The sequence below is a fragment of the Lemur catta genome, chromosome 21, assembly GCF_020740605.2.
Source record: "Lemur catta isolate mLemCat1 chromosome 21, mLemCat1.pri, whole genome shotgun sequence".
NCBI classification, from domain to species: domain Eukaryota; kingdom Metazoa; phylum Chordata; class Mammalia; order Primates; family Lemuridae; genus Lemur; species Lemur catta.
Window position 1 is genome coordinate 8976322 of NC_059148.1, and position 11825 is coordinate 8988146.

Below are 11825 nucleotides of genomic sequence, written 5' to 3' on the forward strand. Positions count from 1 at the left end.
ATTTCTGTTACATTTCTGTTCTTTCTTAGGATTTCCGTATCTCTGCTTACCTCCCCCATCTGTTATACCGTGCTGTGTACTTTATCTATCACAGCCCTTGGCACCTTCGTCGTGGTTGTTTTAAATTCCCTGGCAGATGACTCCATCATCTCTGCCAAATCTGACTCTGGTGCCAATGCTTGCTCTGTGTCTTCATGTGCTGCTTGTGCCTTTTGGTATGCCTTGTTAGCCCCACTTGGTCATGACACATTTTCCTTCTTATACAGTATGTTCAGTTTGCTAATACTGTGTTAAGGATTTTTGCATCTATGTTCCTAAGAGGGATACTGCTGTATAATTTTCTTTTTGGAATGTCCTTCATTTAATTCAGGGCTATGCTGGCTATGCTGTGTGTGAGGGTGGCATTGCTTCTTCCATGAATGTTTAAACCCATCTGGGTTTTATGATGAAAAAAATTTTACTTCAACATTTTTGTTGTTGTTGTTTGACACAGAAAATTGTATGAATCATTAGTGAATTTTCACAAAGGGAACACCCCTGTAGAACTACCACTCAGATCAAGAAATGAGTGTTGCCAGCACCTCAGAATCCTCCCTCATGCCTCTCTACTCCCTCCCTCAAAAGCAATTAGTGCCCTGACTTCTAATACTAGCAAATAATTTTTCCTGTTCTTGAATAGCAGGTGGATTCATACGGGATGTATCTTTGTATGTCTGGCCTCTTTTGCCAAACACTGTCAGTGTACTCCATCCTGTCTGTTGCAGTTGTTCATTTATTTTCATTATTGCATTGTGTTCTATTGTGTAAATACCCAAAATTATTTATCTTTTATTAAAGGCTGTTTGGGTCATTTATAAATTTTGGGTCCTACATTCTTGTTCATGCCTTTTGGTGCACATATGTTTGTATTTCTGCTGGATACACATCTAGGAGTGGAATTGCTGGATCACAGAGTATGAAATGTGCAACTTTAGTAGCCACTTCGGTTTTCCAAAGTGGGTGGACCAACTTCCACTTCCACTAGCAGCTTATGGAGTTTCAGTTACTTCACATGCTCCCAACACTTGGTATCATCTTTAAAAAATTCAGACATGTAGGTTGGTGAGTTGCTGTTACATTATTTCAAGAGACACGGGGTCTTGCTCTGTCACCCAGGCTGGGGTACAGTGGCACAATCATAGCTCATTGCAGCCTCTAACTCCTCAATTCCTCCTGCCACAGCCTCCTGAGTAGCTAGGACTACAGGTGTGTGCCACCATGCCTGGATAACATTTAAATGTTTTGTAGATACAGGGTCTCTCTATGTTGCCCAGGCTGGTCTCGCACTCCTGGGCTCAAGCAATCCTCCTGCCTCAGCCTCTCAAAATGTTGGGATTACAGGTGTGAGCCACTGCACAGGGCCACACTGTGGCTTTAATGTGCACTTCCCTGATGACTAAGGAAGTTGAACCCCCTTTCATATGTTTTTTGGCTATTTGAATAATCTCTTGTGAAATGCCTGCTTAAGTCATATGCCCATTTTCCTATTCAGTTATCTCTGACTGATTTTTAGTTCTTTATATGTTCTGGATCTATATCCTTTGAACAGATACACGTATTGCAAATATCTTCCCAAGTCTGTATATAGCATGATTTTTCATAGTCAAAATTAAATGTTTTCCTGTTAGGATTAATGTTTTTTTGGTCCCATTTAAGAAGTCTTTGTGTACCCAAAGGTCATGAAGACATTGTCTTCTATATTTTCTTCTAAAAGTCTTATTGTTTTACCTTTAACAAACAGCTCTATAGTCCACCTGGAATTATAATTAAAACAAGAGAAATTTTATTGTAACTTGTGGAAAAATCCATAGTAAAAGGTTTTTTATAAAGAAATGATGATTCAGTTTGGCAGGTGATTCACAAAAATAAGGTATGATACACTTGGAACACTTTGTCCAGGGTACTGTGTATTTCTAGATTAAGGTAGGTGAGGGCAACATGGAGAGATGGGAATTACTCAGAGGAAGAATGCCAGGCATTAGGCCGGGCGCGGTGGCTCACGCCTGTAATCCTAGCACTCTGGGAGGCCGAGGCATGAGGATTGCTTAAGCTCTGGAGTTTAAGACCAGCCTGAGCAAGAGTGAGGCCCGTTTCTACTAAAAAATGGAAAACATTAGCTGGGTGTGGTGGCATGCCCCTGTACTTCCAGCTACTCAGGAGGCTGAGGTAGGAGGATTGCTTGAGCCCAGGAGTTTGAGGTTGCAGTGAGCTAGCCTGACGCCATGGCACTTTACCCAGGGCAATAGAGCGAGACTCTGTCTCAAAAAGGGGAAAAACAAAACAAAACAAAAAGAATGCCAGGGATTAACGTAAGTGGTTACTAACCAAATCATGGAATATTTAAGTTTTAATGTGATTTTGGAACCCCAGATGTTCAAGCTGAGAAGTAGGGAGTTGGACACCGCAAGTAACAGGAGGGACAACCACACAAAAATGTGTTTGTGATTAACGAGGGTTGTGAGAGACTGTCCCTCATAAAACAATCTGAGTTAAAACTAATCGAACATTATTTAGAATAGATTTAGTGTAGACAGTAATATGGTGTCTGATCTAACCTAGATGGCTGGGCCTCTTGCATGGTCATTTTCTATAAATAGCTGCATGAATAAGTTGTTACCAAGCTCCTCCCTGCCCCCCCCAAATTTTTTTCTGTGTGTCTTATGTGATGTAAGGGGTCAAGGTTAAAGTTTTTTTTTTTTTTCTTCCTGTAGGTATATCCAATTGACACAACACCATTATTGAAAGGACTGGCTGGGTGCAGTGGCATCCGCTAGCACTTTTGGAGGCTGAGGTGGGAGGATCTCTCGACCCCAGGAGTTCAAAACCAGCCTAAGCAACATAGTGTGACCCTGTTTCTACAAAAATAAAAAAATTAACTGGATGTGGTGGCATTTGCCTATAGTCCCACCTACTCAGGAGGATGAGGCAGGAGGATTGCTTGAGCCAAGTCTGAGGTTGCAGTGAGCTATGATCATGCCACTGCACTCCAGCCTGGGTGACAGTGAGACCCTGTCTCTTTAAAAAAAAAAAAAAGGGACCACCTTTCCTCATCGGCACTGCAGAGTCACTGTGTATGTGTGGGTATGGTTTGTTCCTAGACTTTTCTCACATTGTCTTTCTGTGCACCAGTATATGCCAGACAGCCTTAATTACTGTAGCTTAATACTGAGACGTGTTAACCAGGGTTTACTGTTCTTAGAGATTGAAATTGCTGTTTTGCCTTTTGCATGCCCATATAAATTTTAGAATCATCTTGCCAATTTCCACTACAGAACTTACTGGGATTTTTGAATGGCACTTGCAGTGAAACTGCAGATCAATTTGGAGAGAAGGAATATGTATAATGTTGAATCTTCCAGTCCATGAACATGACATGTTACTCTGTTTAGATCTTTCTCTCAACATTTGTAGTTTTCAGTGTTTCTCACAAACCTTTCTTCATATTCATTTCTTGGTATTTGAAGTTTGTGGATATAATCACACACACACAGATTTTTTATATTGCCTTGTATCCAATAACCTTGACTCTAGATTGTAAGTTTGGTGTTCTTTTTTTTTTTTTTTTTTTTTTAAACAGACGAGGTCTCACTATGTTGCCCAGGCTGGGGTGCAGCTATTTACAGGCATAATCATTGTGCACTGCAGCCTTGAACTCCTGGCCTCATCCTCCCAAGTAGTTGGGACTACAGGTGTGCATCACTGCCCTTGGCTACATTTGGATCTTTATGTACACAAATGCCATTGCTGAATGACTTTTATTTCTTCTTTTCAAATTGCTAAACTGTTTCTTTTTATTGCCTGACTGGACTGGCTAGGGACTCCAGTACAATGCTGACCCACAGGTGGTGACGGCAAGCACATCTCCACCTCATTCTTCAATTAGGAGGCACAGCTTGCTTTCTTTCTTTTTTGAGAGAGGGTCTTGCTCTGTCGTCCAGGCTAGAATGCACTGGTGCCAAATATAACCTTAAATTCCTTGGCTCAAATGATCCTCCCACCTTAGCCTCCCAAAGTGCCTGGATTACAGGTGTGAGCCACCACGCCCAGCCTACAGCTTCCAGTATTTCACCTTTAAGCACGATGTTCCCTGTAGGTGTTTTGGTAGACAGGCTAAGGAGGTTCCTGCTCTTTCATACCTGCCTTGCGTCTAGCATCTAGCGTCCTACTCTCCTGCGTCTAGACAAGGTCCCCTAATGACCTCCTCAAAGGGATGAGGCTCTTGGGTTTGTCTTCTGTCTCCCATGTCATCAAAACAGGAGCTTGACTGGATTTTCACCTCCGAAGATTCTTTACCAGCTCATGGGTTTAGATCCCCACTTCCCGGCATTGTGAGGAGCACGTCCAGCTTCCCAGGATCTGTACTTTGCCATGTTGTAAGAATCTTGTACATAGCATTTGTTTAATGTTTTTTCTGTGCCAATTGGACAAGCTACCTTTTCAAATATTGTGATTTGAAATTATTTCTACTATATTTGAATTTATTTCTACCATTTTATTATGTGTCAATCCTGATTTATGTTCCGTCCATGTTCTGTTTGTTCTGGAAGTCACTCTACATTCTGGAATCACTACTACCTAAGTCAGCTCACCTCTGTCACCCTCCCCAGACACTACCTTAAAGCATCTAACACTGACCCTTCTGATCCTATGTGCTATTTTTGTCTAGTATTTTAGCTGCATTGTTTTAAATTTTTTCCAGCTATCTGGCTGGTGAACATACTCCAACTCTAATCTTATTAAGTTTGTTCAGCCTTGTTTTGTGGCCCAGCGCGCAGTCTGCGGTGGTGAACGCGGAGAGTGCATTGCTGCTGTGGGCTGTTTTATGAATGCCCAGCAGTCCAGGCGGCTGAGAGGCTTGTTAGGTCCCCTGTGCCCACTTTCCTGCCGGTTGTTCTATCAACTGCCCAGCGAGGGACGTTAGAACCTCCAGCTATGATTGTTGAATTTTTCTTCATAAAACTCATACACATGATTATGGATGGTAAGTCCCTTCTCATCTGTTTACTGTCAACTTAGGGCTGTGTCTTTATATTTAAAGTGCATTGCTTATAGTCAGTACAGAATTGGGTCTCGCTCTTTTAATCCATGCTTGTAATCCTGACTTTTAGTTGGAATGGTGAGTCCACTGTTTAACGTAACACTGGCGTGGGTGGATGGCCGTCTGTAACTGCACCATTTCTTTGTCCCACCTCTTGTTCTTCTGTCCCTCCTTTCCTGACGTCTTTGGGATTAGTTTAATACTTTTATAAAAACTCCTTTTGACTCACACATTGGCTTATTTATATTTTCACGTATACTGCTCAGGACTCTCCTGTGCTTCCTGAAGCTCTCTGTGTGTTTTGCCCACTCTGGAGATCCAGTTAGGAGTTGGCTCGAGCTCATTTAACGTTTCCTTTCTTTCTGCTCCATTTTTGATTTCATTTTTCTGTCTTTCCCATGATGGGTTTTCTCTTCACCTTCATCTTACCTGCTGTTTAACTGATCCTTTGGAGTCTTTTCTTGTTTGGGGTCTGTCTGCTTATGATAATTAGAAGGCCTTGGTCGGGGCGGGGGGGGGGGGGGCGGCAGGTGGCCGCTGGGACTAGTCACACAAGGATTTTGGAGTCCAGAGCACAGCACCTGGCCGTGAACGAGAGGGAGCCCAGCCTGGAAGAGACTGGAGCAGAGGCAAGGTGCTGAGGACAGCCGTGGACAGCTCTGGCCGGGCGGCCCCTGTGGCAGTCCCGAGGGAGGCAGCTTTGGAGCGGGCAGAGCGCTCAGGGGAGTCACTGCTATTTCTGGCGCATCAGTGGTGGTGTTTGTGTGAAGCCTGTTGAGCCCTAACCCGTGCGCCTGGCCCCAGCCCATGAGTGCAGGCAACACCCGGCCCCTCTCCAGGGGCCCAGCCAGGAACTGCCCCTCAGCTGGCACTTAGGACAGGAAACAACCTGACAGTCAAATTCCAACACGGCACTGTTTGGGTTTTTATTTTGTCTATGTTGGTGAAACCTTAGGTTGAATATAATTTTTTTTAATACACAAGAAAATACTTTACGTACCTATGAAATAAGATAGGTTGGGAATGTGTCCAGTGCAAACAGAGGATTCACACCTGTGCATAGACAGCACCATTGATGATTGTCGTCTCAGTCTGTGGCATCACTAAAGCCCCCCCACCGTGTGCCGCACCTGAGGAAGGAGCGACTGCCAGGCTCTGAGGGCTGCAGTTCTTTCCTCCTATAAAACAACTCCACTGGGTGAAGCGGTGGGGTGGGGGTGGGCACGTGGCTCTGTGCTTGCAGGGTGGCTTGCGGGCACACGGGGCGGAGGGCTGCTCTCGTCAGTAGGGGATGTCATTCTGATAGTACTGGATCATGTCGTAGGTCCGGCTCCTGGAAGGTGAGGGTGAGGGAGGCTGTGAGGAGCCTGCTGGGTCTGGGGTCCCTCCCCCCTGCTCATCCCCCACCATGGCCGCCCAGAGCCCACATCTCCTGCTCCAACTCTGAGGGCAACTCACACTCCTCAGCCAAACCCTTTCTGGCTGCGGGAGCCACCCCTCTACCAAGTCCCCTCTGGCCCCTTGGCCTGTCACACCCGGACACCCAGAAGGGGTGTGTGCAGCCCTCCTCTCTCTCCACACTCCCAGGCCCGTTGCCCGCAGCACACCTCAGTAGAGACCCCCCCATGCTGCCCCCCAAGCCCACTCGCAGCCTTGCGCTTCTCCTCCCGGGCCCCTTGCCCGAAGCACACCTCAGTAGAGACCCCCCCTTGCTGCCCCCCAAGCCCGCTCGCAGCCTTGCGCTTCTCCCCCATTCACCCAGGCTCTCTGTGCCCAGCCCTCGCGCCTCCTGCCCTTTCTCCCACTGCCCGTTAGGTCACTAGACCTCCTGGGACCTGTGGTGAGTTCTTGGGCTTCCTCTCAGGCTCATCCAGCAGTTCCCAGAGCAGGTGGCCATGCCCCTGGCCCCTCCTGGTATGGAGGTGGCAGGTCCCACGGCACAGCCCGGGCTGCCCCTCCCAGACTCTCAGAGCTGTTCCCTCACACACCTACTGGAATTGCCACCCTCCCGTTGCTCAGGCTGGAAACCTCAAAGCCACCTCTTGACTCTCACACCCCACGGGAGCCTGCAGGCCTGGGGCTCCGCCTTCAGACCCTGAACCAGCTCTCCTCGGGGCCTCCGGCCGCCACTCTCTCTCCCTACCACGAGGAGACTGACTGGCTGCCCACACAGCTGCCCCAGGCAGGCACAGGGAGGAGGGGCAGGGGAAGGGGCAGGGGCAGGGGCTTCCTAAGCCCTCCCAAGGGACCCTCTGTCCGGTCCTGAGTGCGCTCCTGCTCCTTGTGGCCTGTGCCCCGCCATTCTCAGCCCCAGGCAGGCAGGCTGGCCAGCTCCAGGCCTCTGCCAGGTGTTCCCCTCTAAACAAGCACCCACTGCTCCTCAAGAATTCCCACCAGGGCTCAAGTGACCAAGGGTCTCCCCTGAGAGGAGCAGCTTGGGGACAGTAGCATCCTGGTGACCTGGTTTGGGCGGGGGCAGGGGGACTCGCCTGTTGCTGAGGAAGCAGCTCTGGATGACCTTCATGATGAAGTTTGCAGCCTCGCGCTCGGTCATGTTGGGGCTGAACCTGTGCCTGGGGAGAGGCCGTGTCAGGGCTGCTGCCACTCCCTCCCAGGCCCATGGTCCCACCCGAGACCACCCCTGCCCAGCGTGGTGGTGGTCTGTGGACTGGACCACCTGTCCAGCAGAGGGCCATGCCCTGGAAATGTACCCCCAGGGCAACCTGTTGGAAGACATGGACAGTGCCGGGAAGGTCAAGCCTGGCTGCTGTGGGCCTGCCCTCTTCCCAGCATCACCTGGGCCTGAGTGCCCTGTGGCCGGGGCAGGGCTAAGCCCTAGGGAGCTAAGCTGCTGCAGCCCGGGGGTCAGGGCCTGGAGGCAGGGGCTGCAAGGCACCCTTGAGAAACCAGAGGGTGCATCCTCGGCATGGCTGGCAGAAGCTGGGGCGCCTCACAGATGTGGTCTGGTAGAGCCTTACTAGGAACCCTATGTGCTCTGGGGTTCCGAGAAGATGACAGTCACAGTTAAAACTGCACAGAAAGTTCCTGTCTTGGTGGAGCCTCAGCTAATGAACATCTGTACCCCAAGTGGCCTGTGTGTCTGCCAAGGAACCTACTTCAAGAGCTTGATTGTCTGGCCGCGGAAACAGGGCAGGCCCGTGTCCAACATGAGAGTGACCAGAGAGACAACTGCATCCATGTAGGGTCTGGGGAGAGAAGGGAGGGGTGGTGGACAGAGGCCAGCCTGGGTGGGTAGCCCTGGGCACAGTCCTGCGGCCTGGCTGCTGCCCAACAGCCTCATGTGTGGGTTCCCAGCCACACCTTCCACGTCCCCCTATAGCAACCCCCCCCACACCACCTGCTGCCCCCAGCGTGCACCCCCCAGGCCAGGGCTGTTCACTCGAACCCTGCGTGGGCTAAGCAGTCCTGCGCTGGTCCCCCCCATGTGAGGCTGCCAGCCATGGTTTCTGCACCAGGGTGGGGAAGCACAGATGCCCTGAAACTCCTTTTCCTGTAGGGCAGTGGGGACCGAGGGGGTGGGGACCGATCTGGGTCAGAGTCCAGGTATCACCACACACTGGTGTGTGGCCTTGGCCGAGGGACACTGTATGTGAAACCAGGCCAACGCCAGTCTCCAGCGTGCAGCCCCAGGGGTGGGGGTGCTCAGGCTTTGATGAAAGGGTGGACAGGTGCCCAGAAGGGGGAGTCCACGGCTGAGGGTGTCAGCAGGACGAGGCCTGCAGCACGTGGCTGGGCTCTGACTCCCAGGGCAAGAAGTTGCAGGCACAGCTGGGCAGAGAGGGGCAACCAGAAGGCCAAGCCTAGGCCACCCTCCCTCTGAACCTGGTTCCCTTCATCCTAAAGGGGGCCCAGCAACACACCCCCACCCCTGCCCCTGCCCCGACTCACCGCACGGCCAGGTAGCCACGGACACACATCTCCATGAACCACTTGAAGGGGGTAGCTTCCATCTTGCCTCCCATGATCATCACCATCTCGTCCGTCAGCTTGATGTCTGGTTCCCAGCCCAGGTTGCCGCCCGGTGAACTTTCAAACATGAAGCCGAAGTCTGCAAAACCCCAAAGAGCCATCTGAGGCTGGGCCAGGAACCTGGCTGGGCAGTCTGTCTTGAGCAGTGGAAAAGGACTGGTGACACCAGCATCCTCCACACGCCACGGGCAGGCCGGGTATCCTTGGGGACCTCGGGGACAGCAGGCAGAGGAAGAGGAAGCGGGGGAAGGGTAGGCAGGAGCCAGGCCGGAGCAGAGTGAGGCTGGTACCCAGCCTGAAAAAACCCAGCTCTGCCCAGCTCCAGCTTCAGACCCATAGCCCTGGCTGCCACTCTCGCCCCCAGCTTTCCGGGGTCAGGGACCCTCCACAGCAGGATGGCTTGGTGGGACAATCTGGGCCTCAGAGCTGGACTCAGATGCTCCCACTGACACTCCTGGCTGGGCAGCCCCATGCCCGCTCCCCTCTGTGGGGTGGGTACCCCTAGCCTTCCCTGCGTGCTGGGCGGTGAAGGGAGGGGAGGGTGGTGCTGAGGCTGGCTGACCGATGTGGATGATGTGGCCCTTCTTGTCCAGCATGATGTTGCCATTGTGTCTGTCCTTGATCTGCAGCAGGAACAGCAGGAGGCTGTAGGCGGCCATGCTGCGGATGAAGTTGTAGCGGGCCTGTGCAGAGAGAGCCCTGGGCTCACAACGGCCCCAGGCCTGTGGGTGCTCTCCCTAGCTCTGTGTCCCCCTTGGAGGCCCAGCCCAAGCCAGCTAGCTCAGCCAGCCAGACCTGGGCAGCAGTAGCAACAGGGCTGCAGGCCCTTTCTCCCACCCCAAGGCTTAGCTTTCTCCTGGGGAGCCCAGCTCTAGGTTCCTTTGACTCCCAAAGCAGCTTACAGGTGAGCCTGGTTTTCTCCTCTAGGAGGGAGGACTCAGAAGACCAGGGAAGGGACGGGGCGGGGGTGGGACAGAGTGCACACAACCCCGGGGCTACCTGCTGGAAGGCCAGGGTGGATTCGTCCCCGTACTGGCGCGTGAAGTAGTCGTACATGCCGAAGTCCGTCTGGCGGCCCAGCTGGTCTCGAGAGGTGCAGTCGGGGATGCACTCGATCACCCCGCACTAGGGAGGAAGGGTGAGTCCCAGGCCTGGCAGGGAGGCATCAAGGGGTTCCTAGCCAGGCCCCTGCTCAGGGAACTTACCCCAGGGGCAGTGGCAACCACTCGGTAGGGAAAAACGAATAGGTCCAGGCCAACCAGCTGGAAAATGTTCTTGAAGAGGTCGATGATCTGCAGGGCCAGCATGTCCTACGAACCAAGGGGGCACAGGATGGGGTTGGCCAGCCTCCTTGTGCCCCTGGCCCACCTGACTCCCAGCAGCCCTCCTGGCTCACACGGGGCAGAAGCTGAATGGCTGGTGATAGAGTAAGGCAGAGAAGCCACAGCTAAGCAGGAGTCTGGAGGGCCTCACCCCACTGACCACCTGGGGCTGGGTTCAGGCGCTGGACGGAGCATGAGGCTGCGCTGCCTGGCAGGATGTGAGACTGGGCACCTGCTCCCCGCACCCCGGCAGTACCCTGAGGCAGCAGCAGAGGGGGCCAGAAGGAGAAGCCTCTGGGTTTTGCAGAAGCCCTTGTTTACTCTGTGGCATCTGAACCAAATGGGAGGAGGCAAATATCTCTGTTTCTGCATGTGAGCTTGGACTCTAGCGTGCCTGCAGCCTTGGGGAGAGGTGGGCCTGCCCCCCAGCCTGCCCCGGGCTGGCCCCGCTACCTGCCGGCAGTCGTCTCCCACTTTGAAGATGGCGGCCTGCCAGGAGATCTTCTGGTAGTCAGCCTCCTGCACGCCACACTCATCCTCAGAGTCCGAGCGGCACCGCAGACCTGTGCAGGGGAGAGGCCACCTGTAGCCCCAGGACAGCGCAAAGCCCTCTGAGGGTGCTGGGGGTGAGCTCTGCTCATGTGCCTGGAAGGAGCCCTGGGAATCACAAAGCCCCAAGGATGCTAACAAGGGGCCCAGTAGGGCCCAAGAAACACCTTGGGGCAGCAGCAGGTGGAACCCCAGGAGCAGGGGTCTTTCCATGGAACGTTTAAGCTTAAATGCAACTAAAAACAGAGCCCTGCATCATGTGCAGTGAGGACCCATGTGCACTGGGGTCAGGGCTGGGCACTTTGAGCTGCAGGTGAGGGTGTCTGCACACTGGGAAGCCCCGGGGGGCTTGGGGGCCAGCATGTGGGCACAGCCACAGGTGTGTCCCTGCACAGGCCAGCAGCCCATCTGTGCAGCTGGCCACACTCTCTGTTCTGGTTTGAAGAATGTCCCCTCAAAATTCATGCTCACTCAAAGCCTAGAGGTGACCTAATTTGGAAATAGGGTCTTTACAGGTGTAATCAACTCAAGATGAGGTCATACTGGATTAGCACGGGCCCTAAGCCAATGACTGTGTCCTTCTAAGAGGGGAATGTAGACACAGACACATGGGGGCAGAGATCAGAGTGATGCACCCACAAGCCAAGGCTTGCAGCAACACCACCAGATGCTAGAAAAGGCAAGGAAGGATCGGCCCCAGAGCCATCTGAAGGAGCGTGGCCCTGACAACACCTTGATGTCACACTCCGGCTTCTAGAACTATGAGATAATACAGGTCTGCTGTTTAAGCCTCCCCATCCGTGGTCATTTGTACAGCAGCCCAAGCCACTGACACACCCTGCAGAGGCCTGAAGCCACTCAGGCTCAAGATGGGGCCCCCTGGAGGA

At 52.3% G+C, this 11825-nt stretch overlaps 1 protein-coding gene across 2 annotated transcripts in view; it reads right to left on the reverse strand.

The window, feature by feature from the left end:
- Positions 1-5978: 5978 nt before the first annotated feature.
- Positions 5979-11825, reverse strand: part of PI4KA (phosphatidylinositol 4-kinase alpha) — a 114719-nt gene continuing 108872 nt past the window's right edge. For both annotated transcript variants that reach the window (XM_045535137.1, XM_045535138.1), the window contains exons 48-55: positions 10843-10952; positions 10273-10377; positions 10067-10192; positions 9630-9750; positions 8987-9146; positions 8194-8283; positions 7567-7650; positions 5979-6410 (exon numbers count right to left, since the gene is read on the reverse strand). In XM_045535137.1, the coding sequence (XP_045391093.1) occupies positions 6359-6410; positions 7567-7650; positions 8194-8283; positions 8987-9146; positions 9630-9750; positions 10067-10192; positions 10273-10377; positions 10843-10952 (848 nt within the window). In that variant the 3' untranslated portion in view covers positions 5979-6358. The remainder of the gene's footprint in view (positions 6411-7566; positions 7651-8193; positions 8284-8986; positions 9147-9629; positions 9751-10066; positions 10193-10272; positions 10378-10842; positions 10953-11825) is intronic.